The 20,512-nt window shown below is 35.4% G+C and overlaps 1 protein-coding gene across 9 annotated transcripts in view; it reads left to right on the top strand.

Moving 5' to 3' along the window:
• AKAP9 (A-kinase anchoring protein 9) overlaps positions 1-20,512 on the top strand; it is a 129,021-nt gene that overhangs the window by 100,400 nt on the left and 8,109 nt on the right. For 7 of the 9 annotated variants that reach the window (XR_010883502.1, XM_067291718.1, XM_067291715.1 and 4 more), the window contains 16 exons: positions 2,177-2,353; positions 2,481-2,585; positions 3,157-3,309; positions 3,564-3,743; positions 6,800-7,888; positions 8,970-9,116; positions 9,505-10,008; positions 10,432-10,495; positions 11,202-11,320; positions 12,132-12,323; positions 13,273-13,461; positions 14,134-14,278; positions 15,092-15,311; positions 17,129-17,279; positions 17,928-18,593; positions 20,033-20,238. Coding sequence is in view for 8 of the 9 variants with exons in the window: in XM_067291718.1 (XP_067147819.1) it covers positions 2,177-2,353; positions 2,481-2,585; positions 3,157-3,309; positions 3,564-3,743; positions 6,800-7,888; positions 8,970-9,116; positions 9,505-10,008; positions 10,432-10,495; positions 11,202-11,320; positions 12,132-12,323; positions 13,273-13,461; positions 14,134-14,278; positions 15,092-15,311; positions 17,129-17,279; positions 17,928-18,593; positions 20,033-20,238 (4,307 nt within the window). In the remaining variant the exon portion in view is untranslated. The remainder of the gene's footprint in view (positions 1-2,176; positions 2,354-2,480; positions 2,586-3,156; positions 3,310-3,563; positions 3,744-6,799; positions 7,889-8,969; positions 9,117-9,504; positions 10,009-10,431; positions 10,496-11,201; positions 11,321-12,131; positions 12,324-13,272; positions 13,462-14,133; positions 14,279-15,091; positions 15,312-17,128; positions 17,280-17,927; positions 18,594-20,032; positions 20,239-20,512) is intronic. The other 2 variants (XM_067291717.1, XM_067291716.1) reach the window with 2 other exon arrangements.

The raw sequence follows: 20,512 nt of genomic DNA, 5'->3' as shown, positions 1-20,512 counted from the left end.
GTAATAGGACATAAATGAAAATATGAGATGTAAGTTATCAAAATATTTACTTAAAGTTCCCAGATTTAGGGGTGTATTTCATGTTTGTTTATATATTTTAATAACATTCCTTTGTAAGAAATCTTACAGTCAAAGTGTTCAGTGAGTACTATGCGATATGGCTGTCCTTGGCCCAAGTGAACAAATGAATCTTCAGGTATTAGCTAGCTATGTGTTAACCAACACAGGTGATGTAAGTCTGCATCTATTTGCTTCTGTTGCCAGTAGGTACAGCCTCCTCTCCTGCTGGCAAGTTCCAAAGACAGAGAAGAATTTTTAGCCCTGTTGCTTTGCCTGAATCCAGGATGTTCCTTTTGAGTTTGTTCTGTTATGTGTTTGTTTATAATTTGAGGCACAGGTAATATATGAATTCCTGGCAAAATTCTTAAGTTAAAAAAAAAAAAAAAAAGCTCCCGGGGAAAAAAAAATCAAATCTGATGGCATAATAAAAATTGCCTCATATTTCTATATACATACTATATGTAAAAATTGTGCAGATTTATATGTGCATATACCCATATATGTTTCAACGTTGGCAGATGTAGTCCAGTGGAAATTTAAAGGATACTTTAATATGAAAAAAAGCTGTAGCTGAGATTTAAATTTTGATATTTTTATTAAATACTTTTAAATTGTTAGTTTTTAAGTAGGTAGAAGGATAAGCAGCCAGTAAGCTAATGTCTGCAAGCACCACAGGTGTAGCTAATTTTCGGGGGACAGGAAGTGTTGAATGTGGTAAATTAGGAGTTATAAACAGATCTTTCAATGATTTATTAGATTTACATTTCATTTTTACTAAATGAGGAACACAGTCTTACTATATCATGTATTTTGATGTTACAGTGTTACTTAGAATGTTTAAAAATATTCACTCTCTATCATTACTTCTCATGCTTTTCTGAGATGAATTTATTTTTTCGTAATTGCACAGGTTTTGAAATACTCTTCTACTTTGTGCGAGCGTCTTGAGCATTTTCTCTTGATAACTTCATTTCTTTTTTACTGTTGTTTTAGGTCAGTGTGTCAACTTATTCCAGGGAAGCTTGTCTTTAAGAGACTGCTCTAGACTTGATTTTTTCTTTTTTCATTTCTCTCAGGACTTTTCTCTGGTCACTTCAGATTTTGATGTTACTCTTGGATGGATAACGTCAATAATGCCATCCTGTCAGCTTTGTATTCTGGTCCTCTTCTCTCCTATCTATTGAAATGCTTTGACTCTTCTACCTTTCGGCTACATCGTAACTTTCTAATCGGAAATGCTGAAATCAGTTTCTTGGGTGGGATAAGCACGATTTCCATGTCTCTTGCTGTTCAACTTGGATCTTAACTCTATGCCTCAGGCCTGATACCATGGATCTGTTACTCACACATCTTTCTTATCTGTAATTTTTGACTAATCATTTCTGCAATACTGCCAGAACTGGGATTGTTCCTATCTCCACTGCTTCAGTTACTCTTTTCATATGTTGCTTTTGAGCCACAAGTATCTGCACTACTGAGATTCAGAATGCTTTATTTGGACATTTTTCCTGCTATAGAAAGTGCAAGGATATAATCCATCAAATCTGTTTGGTCCTATTTAACAAACCCAGCAAGAAAACAAATTTGTTTCTTGAGATTTAGTTATAGCAATTCTCTTGAATGTTAAAGTCCCAATGAGCTTTAGGGTGTCTGTGTGTGACTAATCAACTGTTTATTTCAAATATATTTTTCACAGATTTTTAGAGCTGTGATATTCCTCAAAGATGCAAATAGCATCTAAGGTCAAGACATTTCATCCTTAGATGTTACAGAGAATTTTTTTTAAGTGGGCTACATAGGGATGCAATATTATTTGGTTTTGGAGACAATTTTTTGACATTGGAGAGTCTGAGGGCTTCAGAAGGACAAGGTCAGTTCTAGAGAGTAAATGATACAGCACAGAACATCAGATTTCCTCAAAAATGCTATTTGTATTTTTTGGATGTAGGACTACAATATCCTATCTTTGCATTCTGTTTCACCTGGGGAGTAGGAGGTTCATTACAAGGAAAAAAAAGAGACTTTTTCTTCTGTCAGAAATGAATGTTGTTACCTCTCCTAGCAAACCATTCCAATCTACTACAATATATTCATCTTCTTGCCACATTGTCACCAGGTTGAACAATTAACAAATCATCTAAAAGAAAAAACAGACAAATGCAGTGAGCTTTTGCTCTCTAAGGAACAACTTCAGAGAGATATACAAGAACGAAATGAAGAAATTGAGAAACTGGAATGCAGAATAAGAGAACTTGAACAAGCCTTAATCATCAGTACCGACAACTTGCAAAAGGTATTGCTCGGTCTAAAATTACCATGTATTTACTATTGTCATACTGCTTTGTTCTCAAGAAAATGAATCTTTTTTATTTGCTTATCATGAAGAAAATAAATAAATAACTTATAATGCTTATTTAAAGGTGGAGGAAAGGAAACAGTTTGGCACCATCATAGTAAAGGGAGAACTACCACTTGAAGTACAATTGCAAGCTGAACGAGAAGCTGTGGACAGAAAGGAAAAGGAGGTATATTATGTATGAAGTGTTCAGTGTTTCCTCTGATATTTTGGATTGTAAGTTTTTGCTTTGTATTGAGTTTAAGGTACTATACGAGTGAAATACTCTAAACAGATCAGAGACAGGAGTTCAAATCCCATTGAAATTCTCTTGTGAGCTATAATAGTTTTTATTCTTGTCTCTGCTAGTACTCATGACTTACAAAAATGTTTCTGGAAGCAAAATTTGGCTCAATTAAGAAAAAGTTTATTATTTCGAAAGGGCAGCTCAGTGCGTTAATAGGGAAAAACTTGTGTAAATAGGTGTAGTTTAAATTTGGTTTCTTCATGTAATCAAAAACAAATGTAAGGTAAAATGACTGAATTAAAATGTCTGGAACTATCATAGTGACTTTAGCTGGCTTTCGTGGGTTCTAAAATTCCATTCAGTTTTAAGAATCAAATATATCAGTGTCACTGAGTACAAATTTTCTTGTTTGTGCATACTGAACTAGTTTACAGTGACATTGCCCTTGAAAATTATAGCCTTCAAGTTTTTGGTATGGCTCTACACCTTTTTACCATTTGTTTTGGAAACGTAGGTCACAAACCTTGAGGAACAACTGGAACAGTTTCGAGAGGAGCTAGAAAACAAAAATGAAGAAGTTCAGCAATTGCACATGCAACTAGAAATTCAGCGAAAGGAGTTCACTACACAGTTGGAAGAAATTGATCAAGAGAACAAATTATTTAAGGTAATTGTGTAAGAGAAGCCTAGAAATTTTTTTCTCCCTCATCCCCAGAATAAAATCTTGAAAAAGCCAAGATCCCAAATTCTTTCTCTCTCTCAGACATTGTTCAGTTCAACTGCAAAATACTGAAAAGCTCATATAGTTATTTCTCATTTCATGCTTTTTTCTTATTTCAACTCCTGTGACTTAAATACTAATAGAAGAATGTGCAGAAAATGTTATGTACAACTATAATATGGTTTGGGGTTTTTTGGTAGGATGAAATGGAAATACTAGGACTAGCTATCCAGAAGTCTGAAGATACCACCACAAAGGACCGTCATGTAGTGGCTGGGAAACTTGCTCACATCATGCAAGAAAAGGAGCAGGAAATAGGTCATCTTCATGAACAAATTGCAAAACTGCAACAGCAACTTGAAGTCACAACTGACAACAAAGTACATACTTTTGAAATCTTTTTCAGAGTCCTAGTTTATGTTGCTAGCTGTTTTTCCTCTTTTGTTTCATTTTTTGGAAGGGATACTTTTTGCTTACTCTATTATTCTGCTTTATTTCTGCTTTAGTTCTTTTCTTAGACTCTTCTTCATTCTTTATTCTTCTAATACTTTTGAGAATTTAGTAGTATTTAGGTAGCTCAGCATTCATTCTACCATCTTCCATACAATGACTTACCTTCAGTGCATTATGTTTCAGTGACACCTACTGGATCATATTGTATTTATAGAGTTTTCTGAACAGTTGCACTTCTGTGCTTCCTAGGCTTATGTAAATACTTTATCATCATACCAACATCTGCTACATCTTTTATCCAGTTAGAAATGTGCTGGATGTGCAAAGAACTTGCTGCATTATATAAAAAACTTAGAGCAAGAAACTTATTAAATCTCAGTAAATAAGATAAAGATGAATCTTTGTAGTTTTCTGTTATCTTCAAATTATATATTTTTATGATAAGCTTGATTTTTGTCTGGCTTACTTCCATTTTGTACAGGTATAACACATCTGATTTCAACAGAAATACCACTTATTTTACACTGATGTAAATGACAGCAGAAACAGGCCTCTAGTCTCACATTTTTTATAGAATATAGACCAGAATATAGAAGAATATAGAACTGTTCTGCTTTACACAGTGACCCCGGTAATAAGGTTACATCATTTGCCTTGAGAAAAATACCCAAGATTCAGGTATAATTCATTTTAATGATAGGTTCTTCTTCTTTAGTATAAAGTTTCATTTTCTTAATTTCATCCTCTTACTCAGTTATATTTTCCAGCACATTAAATAATAAGTCTGTTTGCTTCATTATGAGATCAGTGTTAAATATGAATAGATGATCCTTAGGTCAATCCCTTTCCTAATCCTGTAGATATCTTTGTCCCACTAAGTGCTTTTCTTTTAATTGCTGTTTAATTTGCCTTCTGTGGTCCTTTACTTCATTATGTTATGAAGAACAGAAACTGTTATACTGAGTAGATAGCAATCCCCAGGATCACTGTTCTTTTCTTCTGAAAAGCAATGCCTCATTCATTTTTTTCTTTAATGTTTTTCAGCTTCCTCCATTCTCTGTGGATATTTTTTTAAATAAGTTCTTGGTTGCAAAATCAGATCTTCTAATTTATATAGTCATATTTTTCAAATTTTTATCATTTTTACAAAGTCATCTTACTCTTCTACTTAATTGTCTAAACCTAATGAAGGATAGAAAGGAAAAGGAGAGAGCTCCACTATTTTAGTAATAAATATAGCCCTCTTTCTTCTCCTCCTCATTTCTTTTCTTCTTAATATTTCTATAAGTCTGTTTTACATTACCTATTTAGGTACTATAACTGATTTTATTTTATACTATTCCTTTCTGAATATTCTTGACAGATTTCCCTCTGCCTTTTTTATTTCCAGTGTAGAAGTTCTGTTCATTTCAGATATTCAGGCACTTTCTTATGAAAATACTTGCACTTAGTTTCTTACTTTGTGTAATCTGGCCTGTTACTTTTGTAAAGGATTCTTTGATGTTCTTCACTCTAATGAGAACTTGCTCCCACTGCACTTTTAATTAGCGGTTCTTTTATAAGATTCTTAAGACTTACTCAGTTGGAATCTAGTAACTTGTCTAACTACTCCTTTTGATAAGCCTTTTTTATTTATTAAATTTATTGTTAATCAACACATTTTTTTCCATTAATTTTTTATGCCCTCTCATTTCTTTCTCGTTAGAAATTGATATAAGATGGCTTCTTTTTTCTGCGTCATAAAGTCATCACCTTAATAATTTGCTCAGTTATATCTTTTTACGAATTTCTGGGAAATTCAAATCCTTTACAACCCTGTAACTTTAAGTGTCATAAGAAGTAGTCCAGAAAAGTAGCATTCTCATTTTCCTCATGCCTTCACAGATCTTTCTCTGAATTTTGGGTAGTTATGTGAATTTTTAAATAAATACCTCTAGCTTCACCTCTCTCTACTTTCATTCAAACTATAGTACAAAAAAATAAATTTGCTATAGCTATTGTTTGCTCTGTGTGTGCTGTGGGTACTGTTTGCCCTGTGTGTATTTTTGCACACCTGTATATGTATGCACACACACATGCATGCACACACACACCCATGTGCTTGTGTGTGTGTGTATATATATATATACACATATATATGTGTGTGTGTGTGTATGTGTGTGTATATATATATACACACACATAGGTTTGTGATAAGAAATGTCAGAGCCAACTGATGCATGTTTCCAGTGGTATCAGAAAAAAAGCATATTACATTTGTATTTTTCAACACATTTAATTAAAGGTCTATTTGTATTTAAAATATATATCCATCTTAATTGGCCATGGTCAGTATACATCTATTTGACAATATGAATGTATGGTGCTTCTGAGTGAAGAGCACAGTATCTGACAAATTTAGCTGAATATATCTGACCTGTGTATGGTAGGCTTGAAGATCCAGTGCTTTTTTTCTAAGTATAATTTCTTTATGTAATGTACTGCAAGATACCCTGTCTGTAAGTGTTAAGCTTTGTAAGTTTTGGTTCCCTGGAATTCTTTGGGTAAGTCTAGTATATTAATCCTTGGTTGCGTAAGAAGATTGAACAGCACAGACATGACCACTCCCATTTGTTTCCATTGTAATTTTTAATAGGAAGGACAAGCTAGAGCTTTAGACAAAACGGTTGGAAAAAAATATTGTAAACATTTCAACTTCAGTGTTTCATACCTCAGAGACTGTTTTGAATACTTTACTTCTTTCAGTACTTTCTCACTTACATATTTTGCAGTTCATTAAGTCCACAGGCTACTTCGTCAATCCTGTGTGAAGATATTCTTACTCTCATAAAGCTTTACAAGAGACATACCATCAAGAAGTTCACAGAGTTCTTTCTTTTACAAGACATTGCAATGTGTGATTAAACTGTTGCCATGAAGTCCAGGAAAAAAAGTCTGAGGGTTTAATAGTTACTCATGAATTTCTTTGTTGATTTCTTTCCAGGTTATTGAAGAGAAAAATGAACATATACGGGAGCTTGAAGCCCAGGTGGAATGTCTGAAAAGTGATCAAGAACGTGTAAAGAAAAAAAATGATGAGGAAATGGAACAGTTGAATGATGTAATTGATAAGCTTCAACAGGAACTGGCAAATATTGAACAAAAAGTACCTGCAGACATCACTGCTTTTCAAGAGGATGCTGACAGTCTGAAACACACACTTGAAACAGTGCTGGCAGAAAAAGAAGCTTTGGAGAAGCATGTGGAAAACATTAATGTAGAGGCATCTCGAACAAAGAATGAGCTGGAGGAAACTAAGTTAAAAATGAACAAGCTAAAGCAAGAACTAAATCTGTTAAAAAAAGAACACAAAAGAATAACAGAGAAGTATGTGTGTGCAATGACAAAAGGTGATATGGAAAAAACAGAAGACTGCAGCAACAGAAAAACTGAAAAAGTGGAAGAAGGCTCATGCGAGAAGATAGAATTGCTAGATCAAACCCAGCTTAGGTCTTCAGATGAAAATACAAGAGTCACCATTAGCAAGATGGAAGTACAACTGCAGCAGCTTCAGGCATGCATTAAGGAAAAAGATTCAGAACTGTGCCACTCCTACAACGAAATAAAAGACCTGAAAGAGCAAGGCAAAGCTGAAAGAGAAACACTTAAAAAGAAGATACTAGACCTGGAGAAAACACTTGTGGAAAAGGTTGCTGCTGCTCTTGTGAGTCAGGTTCAGCTAAATGCAGTTCAAGAGCAAAGGAAATTCATGCAGGAAATCCAGGCAGCTTCAAAATGTGCAGAGGAAGCAAATAAGAGTACCCAAACGGAGGATTTGGATGATATACCTGAAAATGAGATGGTATCAAAATTATCACTCTTGACACAGAGGCTTACTGAGATGGAGAACCAGCTGACAAAGATGAATCATAACTTGGAGCTAGAAAAAGAAAATGTAAAGATTGCACAAAAGGAAGCTAAATTGAAAGAACAGAGACTCTTAGAACTTCAGCAATTGCTAGAAGAGATTCAAGAAAAACACAAAGAAGAGATTCAAAAGTACATTAAGCAAGAAGGAATGCAGACACTTCAGGTAATTATGTGTCATTTTCTTTTGGATTGTTTTCACTAAAAATCATTTATTTTATGGTAACTAATGAATGAAACACTTTTTAAAGAGACTAGCGCTGGGCATATTCTGCTGTGTGGGGTAGATCTTCATTTCTCTATTATTCATGGCGTTACAAAGAGTATGAAAAGATGTTATTTTAGGTGAATTCCCATAGCAGTTTTCATTTTGCACTAAAAACACCTTGCCTTTTCATGGATATAGGGTGATTAAATTTTGAACATATACTTTCTCATTCTTATTTAGAGTTGAAATAAAATGGAGTGAATTATACATACAAATAGTTTACATGACGGGGAAGTAGAAAGACAAAATGATAGAAATGATCTAAGCAAGGGTTTGAAATGGATAAAGGAGTGAAAGCAACTTTCCTTATAGTGACATTATTATTTGTTTTATATTTGTTTGTTTATGTTTTGATTTTGGTTTACTTTTGCTTGCTTTCCTGCCTTGATTATGAATATATTTCCCACCAGTAACTTATGCCACTGTACGCTTGTCCTGATTTCCATCCATCACCAGTTGTATGAATTTACAACCTTCAAAGCTGACTGTGCTCAATGGCTAATTTTTAATTAAAAACCATGACCTTTATTGCTGGAACTCTTAAGTTCAGAGAGATCGTGGAAATCCAGTGTTGGACCAGAAGAAGTTCTAAGACCTTTCATCTAAATGCCAATTGAGTAATTGTCAGAACCATCTTATAAATTCAATATTATTATCAGACTTCATTTCCCGCTGGCTGGCTGCTGACATTCCTCTGGGCACTTTCTAGGTGGTATTACCAATTTCTGTTTACAGTCCTGTAAACTGTAAGAAGACAGTCTTTCCTTCCACACATGTCCAGTTTGGGGGAGTTGATCTAGAAAAAAGGTTTTTTAATCTTAATTTTGGGAGTATGCATTAATCCAAATAACATACATTTGTTTTTCCTTGTGGTCTTTTTCATTTGTGGCTTTAGTGAATTGGCATGCAAATGCTTTAGTTAATATTAGATTCTTCGTAAGGTTCTTCAAAGTTTTTCATATCTTGTGTTGCCATGTAGGTAGCAGCACAACTCACAGAAAGTCAAAAAAGAAACGTACTTATTGATGAATTTGAACTTGAAAAAGTTAAAGAAGAGTCAGCTGCTGCTAAGGAAGAGCTGAGTAGTTACAGAGAAGAGGCAGAAAAACTTCAACAAGAACTAGCAGTAAGAACTAGATTGTTCCATAATCTAAATTATTGTGCAGGACTTACTGTGCATTTACGCATGCTATAAATGATTTAATATTGTACTGAAAATGCCACTAAGAAAAATGGTCACTCAGTATCTGCTGTCTGTAGAGTATAGCTAATGCTGTAGACCAAAACTTCATTTGTTGCCACTGTATGTAATTTCACAGTCCACAGTAGTGCAGTGACAGTTCTTAGCAACAGAGGATCTAGAACTGCTTTTCTTCACATGTTGATATGTGCTACCATGTATCACAACCACTTAAAATAAGACTAAAATGAATTCTAATTGTATAGAGAGTTGTTGGGTTGGATTTTTGTGAAATATTTGGAGGGACTGCAATTCAGGTTCTCCATATTTACAGGTGAAAGAAGCAAATCTGTTACGTCTTCAGGAAGATTTGTGCAAAGTCAAAGAGAACCTAGTTCAGGCAGAAGAGAAACTTGCAAGTTATGTGAGAAAGGACAAGGAAATGGCAAAAGCTGAAAGTAAGAAGGATATAGAAATACTGTCTGATTTGTCAGCTAATGAGTCTACTCTAATAAGAAAAAGCTCATCCTCACAAACAGACAAGACTGTGGAAATCAACAGCTGTGTCCAAACTTCCCCAGTCCTTGTTAAAAATGCAGAAATTCAAATTGATTTGCAAAGTGGATGCTCTTCAGAAGAGATTGCAGAGATCATAAGAGAATTTACTGAAAAAATTGATCAAATGCAAGAGCTCCATGCTGCTGAAATCATGGACATGGAGACGAGGCACATCTCTGAATCTGAAGAATTAAAGAGAGAGAAGTTTGTTGCAGTGCAAGTATTGACTGAAGAATGTAATACTTTAAAGGAAGTCATAGAAACTCTACGAGCTAAAGAGGTATGCATCTCGTTTTATAGTCATTGTCCTACCTTGGTTCCTGCTTTTGCTCTTGCTACAGAAGTTCCCATTTTGAGTCTTTTAAGTGTGAAGCACCATCAACATTTAGTGTAAAGTTTTTAAGTGTTCTGGTGTTTCCATGGCCTAGGAGAGATTGTGAATCCCTTCCCCAGCAATTTAGGTTTGGGAGTGTGCTTTACTATCAGATGCTTCTTTGTGCCGCTACCTTGAATCTGGCCTGTGGGGACAAATGTAGGTCGCACTATCAAACGTCATCTTTCTAGTCTCCTTTTCAATTATTTTTTATCACAGGGAAACTGAAAGGAGCAACTCTCATATTTCCCTGCTCCTTAAAGTTAGCTCCCTTATTATGAGTGTGTATGGGCTGATTCAAGGTTTGATTATTCTCTTTTCTAAGTACAGGGTGTACCGATTTCTGGATTAGCATGTTCTCCACCTTATCAAGCTAGAGATGGATGTTCTAGTGGTAAGAAACTTATTTTTATCGATTTCACACAGTATTATAAACTAAATTTGCTTTTCTAATATAGACTTTACTGTTAAAGAGTTTGTATCCAAGGAACAAAATCAACCACACCCCAGATTGAAGCAGAACCCTTTCACACTAAGGAAACAGTGCTGAGCAAGCCATGTTTATTAATTTGTTATAGAAGAAAAACATCTGGAGAGGAGTTGGTTTCAGGGTAGATATTAGAGGCTAATTTTTTTCTTCCAAATGGAGTTCCTATATTTTTCTTGCAGATTCCATTATCCCTTCAGTGTGACTACATCATCTCTTGATAGAATTTAAAGCCAAAGCTCCCTTGCAATGAGAGATGGTGGCAGGTACTGACTTTTCCAAGAGTAGTAAAAAGGATTAATGTGATCCTTTTCATAGGACAAGGCTAAGTGTATTAAGGAGGGTTATTTGGCAGAAGAATTCATGCAAATAGTTATTTCTCTGTCTTTTAAAACTAGCTAGGATTTTTAAGTTTGGGGACTTTTTTTAGTTTTGTTTTGCTGTTACTGCTTTGAAACTGAAAAACTATAAAACAGGTAGTCTCCAAGCTTAGAATCAACTGTGGTGACATGCAACCACCTGTTATAACAACAGACAAAAATACTTTTTGATGCCTGTTCTTCAAAGTTTCACAGGAATCCAGCTTTAATGTTTTTCTCTCCTTTTATTTTAGACTCTAGTTCAGACTGGAGTCAAGGAATGTGTCTTGCTCAGACCCAAGGATCTGGCACAGTATCTGAAGGAATAGATGAAGGTGAAACTTCAACAGATTTACTCCCACAAAAAATTAAGGTAAAATAGAGGCGATCATTTTTATTATGGAACAAGAGTGATACTACCAAAAGCTTAGATTAGCTGCTGCTTGATTAGTGAACAGAGCGCCATTTAGATAATTTTTTAAGTGTCAGCTATTTTAATGCATTTTAAAGTACTTCTGATATATGATGTGCATTGTATTTAGAAAGGCCTGTAGCTAGCTAAATAGTTTTTGACAAAACTAATATGCTGTTTTATTTAAAATTGAATCTTTCACAGAAGTTCAATTAGATTAGGTTAAATACAATTTTGTAAGAGTAGACTTGTTCTCAATTGTGATTATGAAAATATAACTAGATTATTGTATTTCTTCATATTAATGATGGTATAAACATTGCACAATCACTGCATAGTTTCTGTAATTATTATAGAATAATATCTCTATTATGAAAGTAAATTAATGTATTTATTATAAGTAATAATGGTATAATAGATAGCTTAATAGATATATCAAATAATGTAATGCAAAGCTTGACTGAAAGCTTCCCAGGAATTTGTTTTTAGAATGTTGGTTTCCATCAGGAATTCAGTTTAAAATTCAAGTATTGATTTAATAGATGAACTTTGAGAATTTTCCTTTCATACTGAAGAAGAGTGCATCTCTTTGTATTTGCTAAACAATGGAACTGATTGAAGGACTGAGCAACACCTCTGTTATTGATACCGAGGAAGCATAAGTAGTTTCTTTATGCTGATTAATTTTGAAATAACAGTATTCCAATACGTATGAAATAAGATCTTTATTATTAGGACTGACCTTACTGATTTATTTTTGTATTTATTGTAGGGTTTGCTGAGAGCAGTCCATCATGAAGGCATACAGGTGTTGTGTCTCACTGAATTTCCTCATGGTGAAAGAGAGATACCGTCTCCTAAGCAAGGGCCAGAATCTTGGTTTGAAGAAAGGAAAGCTTTTCTAAGCACCATTGCATCTTTGAAAGACCTAGTTGCAAAAATGCAACTTCACAGGGAAGCTGGGGTATGAATAATATTACAAAATTCTATCTAGATTTAAAAAAAAATTATCAAAGCTTCATAAGGCACGTTCATAATTCAGTATTAAATTCTGTTAATATACTGCTATGAGGCAAGATTTCAGAAATATGCAGTAAAACTGCATGTTGCACTTTTCAGTAATAAAATACTTGTTAAAATTACAGCTTTTGCTTGTTCTTCTGTACATTGATTGCTTTTGACAGTATATATCTACTTTTTAAAAGTATTTCTAATTTGAAAGCATATTCACAGTGGAAGTAGTGTTTTTAGTGTTGCTATTTTATTTATTGGTGTAACAGAACTTCGTTATTAAAATGATACTGTAGTGAGAGAAAAGAAAAATTTTAAATTGTTTAAAAATATTAAACAAAACTAATATTAATCAGTAATCTGTTAAAACTTGCATATAGGGACTTGCTTCTATAACTAACCCAATTACGCTTTTGGAGATAGGTAGGCAGTTTCCATTACTTCTGCATTTCCTTCAGCATACAAAGTGGGGGGGTTAACTCCATAGCATTATAAAATTAAATCTTCTTCTGCACACTACCACATAGTTCTGTAGCAGTGTAAAAACAGAATATAAATATATGTAACATCATGAAAATTAAAAGTATAATGTAATACAGTAACATAAATAATAACTACATGGGGCTAAGTTTTCAACTATAAAAATCTAAATTACTCCCACGTAAAATATAGATACAAATTTTCATGAAGTTTAACATTTGTGCATATGAAAGAAATTATTGCATGTGTACAATAGATACATGCATCCGTATGAACAAATGTTATGCAGCTATTGAATAAGAAAAGCTCAATATTCCACTGAAAACACACACTTTACATTAAATGGTAATGACTGCTCAAGACTAGTGTAATCTTTGAATTTTGCTAATTTTGCTATTTAAATTGTTTTTATACCATTTTAGATTTATGCAAGTTCTGAATCTCCTGAAGGGGTCTCCGACTGGCGAGGAGAACTTCTACATGCTATTCAGCAGGTTTTTCTGAGAGAACAAAAAGTTGTTCTTGCTGCATTTCAAACTGAACTTGCAGAACAGGGCACAAGAGATGCAGTGATATTGATGAATCAGTTAGAGCACAGACTACAAGAGCAGGTAACATAAAACATACTTTAGTCAAGGCCTATTTATACCTATGTTAGATTTTAATTTTTAATGTCTAAATCCATTAAAAATATGTGTAGTGTTGCATCCGTGACAGTCTAAGGATGAAAGCAGAGTAAGACTTGTAGGAAGAAGAGATGTCTTTAATAATAAAAACTGATGCAGAGGGGAGAGAGATTTTTGGATACTCAAGCTATAGAAAGAGTACAACCTTTAGAGATAATTTTGAAGTGAAAACAGTTGTCCTGAGCTTGATTTCATTTAGGTAATTAGCGATAGGTTATCTGAGAGAAAAGGTAGCTTGTATATGTGAAGCAAATTGTGAGGAGGGGAAGCGATAAGGCTGCTATTCAGACAGAGAGGTCTGTTATCTACTGTGGGACGTGGAAGGATTAGTGATAAAAATTAGAATTTGCCATAAAACTAATAGCTCTTTTGATTCTATAGTTTTGGTGCCTAGTAGTGTAATAGAAAAGGCAAGTAATTTTTTCATGTATTATAATATTGTGTTAATTTTGACTTAATTGAAAATGTTTTAAATATACGTGCGCAGTGACTACATAAGTAAATATATCTGCACTCTCTAGATACTCTAATAACTGTACTGTTCTAAAAAAATAAAATCAGGAGTTTTACTTCTAAATTTGTTTTAAATGTTAATAGGCTACTAATCAGAGAGCAGCTATGGACTGTCTTCAGAATGCAGACAGAAGAAGTTTGCTAATGGAGATTCAAGTATTACGTGCTCAGATGAGCAGTAAGAAAACTAATCCGAAGAGAGAACAAGAGATTGATTCAAAAAGCCAAGGTAATTTAGGTCAATTTCCCCATGTTTTCATGTCTGTGCTCGCAGATAAAGTTGTAGGTGGAGAACTGTTGACTTTTTTTTTTCCTCTGTGATCTTGATATTAATCTAATCTCCTGAGCATGCTGAGTTTTCAACTTTTTCAATCTTACTGGACTAATTTTGCAAAAATTAAGAAGTAGTCTGTGTTCTTATGGCTTATATCTAACTGAAAGTGATGCAAAGTTATTTAAATTATTATAAAAATCAGGTTTGTATTTTGAGTGTTTAGGTCCAACAGCCCTGACATTACCTAAGTTGGATATTCAGTCATAGTGAGTAAACTAAATAGCAACTAGACTGAACAACAAAAATGTAAAGATGTACTTTAAAACGTAAGGTAATCAGATCCCTAATGTCTGTGTTTTGTCACAAGTATTTGCTACATCTTTTATACTTTGGAAAATAAAACCGTGCACACCATTATGTTTATAATAAGCCATTCCAAATTATTTGCAGGAAATGTAATTCAGGTTAGCGATGTATTTTTTAAATGATAACTGACTTCAGTTGTGTTAGTCATAATCCAAGTGACATATATTGATATGGTTATGCATATAGTCTTTTAAATAAGTTTAAGAGTTAAACTGATTTCTTGGAAAGCATGAAATGTGTTCCAGTATAAAAGGAATGTTTTTGCTTTCACTCCACTGTTTAAAGAAAAGCACTGTCAGTGATAGCTTTGTGGTCATTCTCTGTGCTAGGGGAAGCTTCACCCAAATGAGCGGTGTTGTTTGTTTGCTAAAGTAATTTCCATGTTAATGGTACTCTCCTTAGAAATGCTGGAGTATAATATGCAGCAGAAGCAGTCACAGATACTGGAGATGCAAGTGGAGCTCCGGAACGTAAAGGACAGAGCAGCTGAGCTTCAGGAACAGCTGAATTCAGAGAAAATGATGGGTGCTGAGCTGAAGAGTGAACTTGCACAAGCTAAACTAGAGCTTGAAACGACCCTTAAAGCACAGCACAAGCACTTCCAGGACCTAGAAACCATCAGGTGTGGTGTTCAGTGCCAAGTGTTCTGTGTTGACAGTGAAGATGATCTTTTCTATGTTGTCTTAAATCATAATACTGATTTTATTAAGGAAGTTGATCTCATATAATGTAAATGCTTCTCGTTTTTTCTTTAAAACATGCCTGACAAAATATAGACTTCTGTCTTAGTTGACAAAAAAATCTAATTCTATAGATTAAGGCAATCTGATTCATAGTTTGATTTAATGACCTATTAATATCCAGGACGTTTTGGGGTTATTTTTGATGCATTAGACTACTGTATACAAACTAATTATACCATATTTATTAATATAAAGGCTTTCCTGCTTCTAAAACTGTTGGAGAAAAAAGTTGCAGAGTTATGATGACATTGCAAGTACTTTCATATGGAACTCATATAACTTGTTAGTCTTGCTTTGGAGTGGTCAATAGCAGAGGTGCCAAGCCAATTATTTTGAAAGACACTCCGGAAATGCTTTATTATTTATGCCTTAACAAGATGAGTAGGCCTTCTATACAGTATCTTAATGTTCAGGTCAGTGATAACAAATTAAAACAGAGTTTGAATTGCTTGGTATTACCTTATGCCTTAGATCAGTGGGAGCAGGGTTCTTCTGCAGGGCATAGCTATAATTCTGTGGAGGCAGTTTGTTCAGCTAAAGGTGTGTCTGCTTTTGTGTTGGAAGGCAGAAAGATCCTATAAGCTCCCATAATGTCCCCCAGCGTGACTTTAACATAAAATCATCCAAGTTAGTTCACACACACACACACACACACACACGCACACACATATTTTGAAGATAAGCTGTCTGACGTTACACATAAGTGGCATAGGAAGTTCGTGTCAGGTTTACTCTGGGGGCAGTAATCAATGCCTGGGGAGCTTTCCATTTTCATGGAAAATGGAGCTGTAGAGTACTACACATCAGCTTGTCTGCATCTAAGCACTAGTCTGTAGTGCAGGTACAGGCAACTCAGAGGCAGAAGGCAGCATACGTACTTCAGGGATGGAGTGGAACGACCAGTTTCATACCTTCTTCCTTTCATTGACCTCAGTCCGCCCAAACCTGCTCTCCCCCCTGTGGCGTATTCCCGTTTACTCAGTTTCATTGCAGACCGAAGTCTCTGTCTCATAGCTTCCACTTCATTGCTCCATCCTTGAAGCCCTTTTTGTTCCCTGACAGCATTTGCTGGTGCAATTTACTTTCTTACGCTAATTTGAATGTTTTCATAATTTTTTGCTAGTGAGAGAACTTTTTCCGAGGTTGAAAAATCCTTCTAGACACACAATAACAAGATGTGCATCCTTTCAGATGCCGGCCAGTCACTGGTTTAAATTGAACACTAGCTCCCTCTGAGCCAGCTAAAAAGTTAGCAGGGTGGATATGCTTTCAGTCACTATTGAGCTATGCAATTCTTCTGGGTATTTGAGTTGTTTGTTTTCCTAAATAGCCTTTTCACTGTTATTCTACTACATGGGTAGTGTTTTCAGTGAAGAAGATGGAGCAGATATCAGCTAACTGATGTTACTGTGTTATGATTAGAGCTACAGTCTTCTCTCTAAGTGTGCCAAAAAGAAAAAAGTTGGAAGGAACAGGGAGAGCTGGGGGTTCCTCCAAAGTTCTGTATCTTGAAGTGAATTATTCCAGATTTAAACAGTAAACCCTCTGTGTATCCTAATGGAACAAATTAAGCATCCAAACAATCTGAGTAAATGTGTGGCTTTTTGAACAGCTTGTAAACGGAAAATAGTTATGAGCCTACTGAACTGTGACCATATTTGACAGCAATCTTAAAGATTGCCTGTTTCTCTTTTAGGACTGAAGTTAAAGAAAAAACAGCTGAGCTAGATATACTTAAGGATACATTGGCAGACGAACAGAAGAAGTCAAGAGAGTTACAGTGGGCTTTGGAAAAGGAAAAAGCTAAAATGGAACGCAGTGAGGAAAGAGGAAGAGAAGAGCTTGAGGTACTCTCTCCCTAATCTCAAATTGCCTGTAACATAAAGGAACATGCAAATATTCTTTTGGTTAACACTTCATTTCAACTTATGTTTTTGTGCAAATGCAATTATTTAAGGAGACATGTTGTTTATCTCTGTTTTAATGTCAGCATGCTCACCTCATGAAACCCAGGCTAGGGGGGTTGCTTTAGGAGAGAATACGTTACTGTGTTCCTTGGTACCTCTGCAGTTTATGATGCAGTGAGAGAGAGCAGGTATCCAAGTACATTATTAAGGTAAAACAGCAATCATTTTAACAGCATAGATCTGTTTACATTGTTAAGTCTTAACTTGGAAAACCACTTTCACAGTTCTAGAAAGTAAACTTAGTTAATTACCTTAAACTTCAGAACTATGGCTGTTCATATCTTTTAAAAAGTATGTTACAAATATCTTTATTTTATGAGATGATCTGATTTTAGAATAAAGACATCTGTAATATTTTTTAACATCAGATGGAACTGCAGCATGCAGAGTATTGTCTGATGAATTATGAGTGGTAAAACCTGTTGAAAGCAAATTGTGTACAGCTAGCATATTTGCAGTTTGCAGAAAATAATGCAAAGTATATACAAATTGTTTTAATCAAATTTTTCTTCTGTTTTCTTATGAAAGGATTTAAAATTTTCACTTGAAGATCAAAAGCAAAAGAACTTACAGTTAAATAAACTTTTGGAGCAAGAGAAACAGCTGTCAACTGATCTGCAACAAAAAATTGAATCCCAAGAAGCACTCAGTGCTGCCCAGCTGTCACGTGAACGAGGCCGTAATTCAGAGTTGCAGGTGCTTCTCGAATCAGAGAAGGTTCGAGCTCTCGAAATAAGCAGTGCCCTAGAAAGGGAAAAGGAGCTGTGTGCTCAGCTTCAAAGTGCTGAAGATAAGGGGCAAGCTGGAACACCTAATCCATCAGAGGAATTACTTAAAGAGCTACAGAAACAAATGGATGAAAAGCATGACCGTGTGGTGGAGTTAGTAAGTGAGATGGAGAAGTATAAACTGGAATCGGTGCAAGTGAGACAGCAAATGGAAAAAGAAAGGCAGATCCAGAGGAAAGCATTACAAGCAGAACAAGATGCTAACATAATAGCACAGAAGAAACTCCATGAACTGGAGTCCAAAGTAGAAGATCTTCAGTGGCAGCTTGGAGAAAAGAAACAAGAAGTTCATAAATTAGGGAATGAGGCAAAGAAATTGCAGGAAATAATCCAAGAACTACAGAAAAAGGAGCAGGAGAATGAAGGAAAAAAGGAGGCCGAAAGAACAAGCCACAATCGAAATGAGGTACAGTAAGACTTAGAGCACTGTAACACTGAACTGTGCAATTTTGCTTTTAATTCTCTTGTTCAGTTAGAATCATTTGCCACTGTGCCTTTACTCAATCTATAATGCAGTCTCTGGATTACATCTGCCAAAAATATAGGCAGCAGGGAAAGTACTAAGCCACTTTAGTTCTGCTACCCAGAACTATTCACACCCATCCTCTGAGAATGAAGCTGCGGAGGTGTGAAAGGGGGAATGCGAATAGGAGAAGTGCATCTGAATGTATACAAGTACTTTGTATCCAAGTATAGTAGAACAAGAATATTCCCCACACCCAGTCTAGCAAGTGAACTGTTCCCGCTGCGGAATGCTCCAGGTCAGTGTTCTTAATCCTCACTTGTGGTCTATGAACTGGTCTTTGAAACATCAAAAAGTGACCTGTCCAACAGCTGCAAAAATTAAATGAATAAAGAAACAAACATGCATACACATGAATATGTATATGTTCGCAAACAAAATAGAAGGAGGAAATGAAGGCAAAAAATTAATTTCAGAGTTTAGCTTAATTTTTAGATTATTGAAAATTGGAACTGCCATTGCCTGTGAATTTTTTTTCCCCTTTATAAAAAAAAAAAAAAGTTTGAGCAGCTATAAAATGATTTTTAAAAGACTTTTAAAACTGTGCAAACCTCACTACAAGAGATAACTGTTGCCAAATTGGTGATTTGCTGATGACCCTAGAGTTGATGGGAGACTTGTTTCTTTGGCAATTGTGGGGGGGGTTGCCCCATCTTGTAACTATTCCACAATTTTTGACTTCTGCTATTTGTGGAGCCAGGAAGAATATTTTTCTCTTAATTTAATTTGGCTACTGTTTTTAATCTTCTGAAGCACTGGAAACTGCCCACAGCTAGAGGCAGGATGTTGAGGTACTGATAATCCTGAGAGCATCAGGCTTCCTGCCACAGCACCTCGTCCTACTGCCTGGAGGGTAACTGCCAGTCCTGTGGTCGAGGAAGAGAGAGAGAGAGAGTGTGTGTGTGTGTGTGTTTGAGGAAGAGTGTTTTGTGTGTGTGTGTGTGTGTGTTTGAGGAAGAGTGTTTTGTGTGTGTGTGTGTGTGTGTTTGAGGAAGAGTGTTTTGTGTGTGTGTGTGTGTGTGTTTGAGGAAGAGTGTTTTGTGTGTGTGTGTGTGTGTTTGAGGAAGAGTGTTTTGTGTGTGTGTGTGTGTGTGTGTGTGTGTGTGTGTGTGTTAGGATGGTGAGCGTGAGGAGAACTTGCTCAGTGGATTCCTGCACATGTGGCAGCATTTGTGCTATGGTTGCCTGTGCCTGGGGATTGGACTCTACATCCACGGTGGGCTTTTGCAGTGCTGTTCCTTTGACTGTGTATTTCAGAATTAAATATTTCTGATTTAAAGCACTGTACCACATGCAATTTATATATAAATATACACCTACAGAGTACCTGGGATACGCCAAATGAGAGAACAAGAAATTGGGTCCTCCAGCAAAAAATGGAAGGAGCTGAGACAAATGAATCAACCTACCCCACACTGACGAGAGGAGGAGATATCTCTGCAGCTACCAAAGTTCTGGAAAATGTCAGACAAAAGCTACAAAATGCATCTCCAAAGCTGAAACAGTTGGCTCGGAAGGCTGCTAGCAGGTTAGATGAGTCTTCAGCTTGCTGGTTAAGAGCAGCCAGTAAGCTAATACATTGGATTTTAATTGTAATTTCCAGACTGTAGGCCTAACTAATTTCTGTGTTGTTCTATTTTAGAATATATACCATTACTTAAGATGTGCTGATGTAAAACTGGATCACAGAGTAGCAAGTCCTGCTCTACATCTTGCATGTTTAACATAATCCTTTATGAGTTACAGCAGAATCATCTTCTTTCTTTGCAAAGTGATAAGGTTTATTTGGGCATGATGTAGGT

The sequence above is a fragment of the Apteryx mantelli genome, chromosome 2 (assembly GCF_036417845.1).
Source record: "Apteryx mantelli isolate bAptMan1 chromosome 2, bAptMan1.hap1, whole genome shotgun sequence".
In the NCBI taxonomy this organism is placed as follows: Eukaryota; Metazoa; Chordata; class Aves; order Apterygiformes; family Apterygidae; genus Apteryx; species Apteryx mantelli.
The sequence above is the reverse complement of the archived record's forward strand: the minus strand, read 5'-3'. Positions and strand labels throughout refer to the sequence as shown.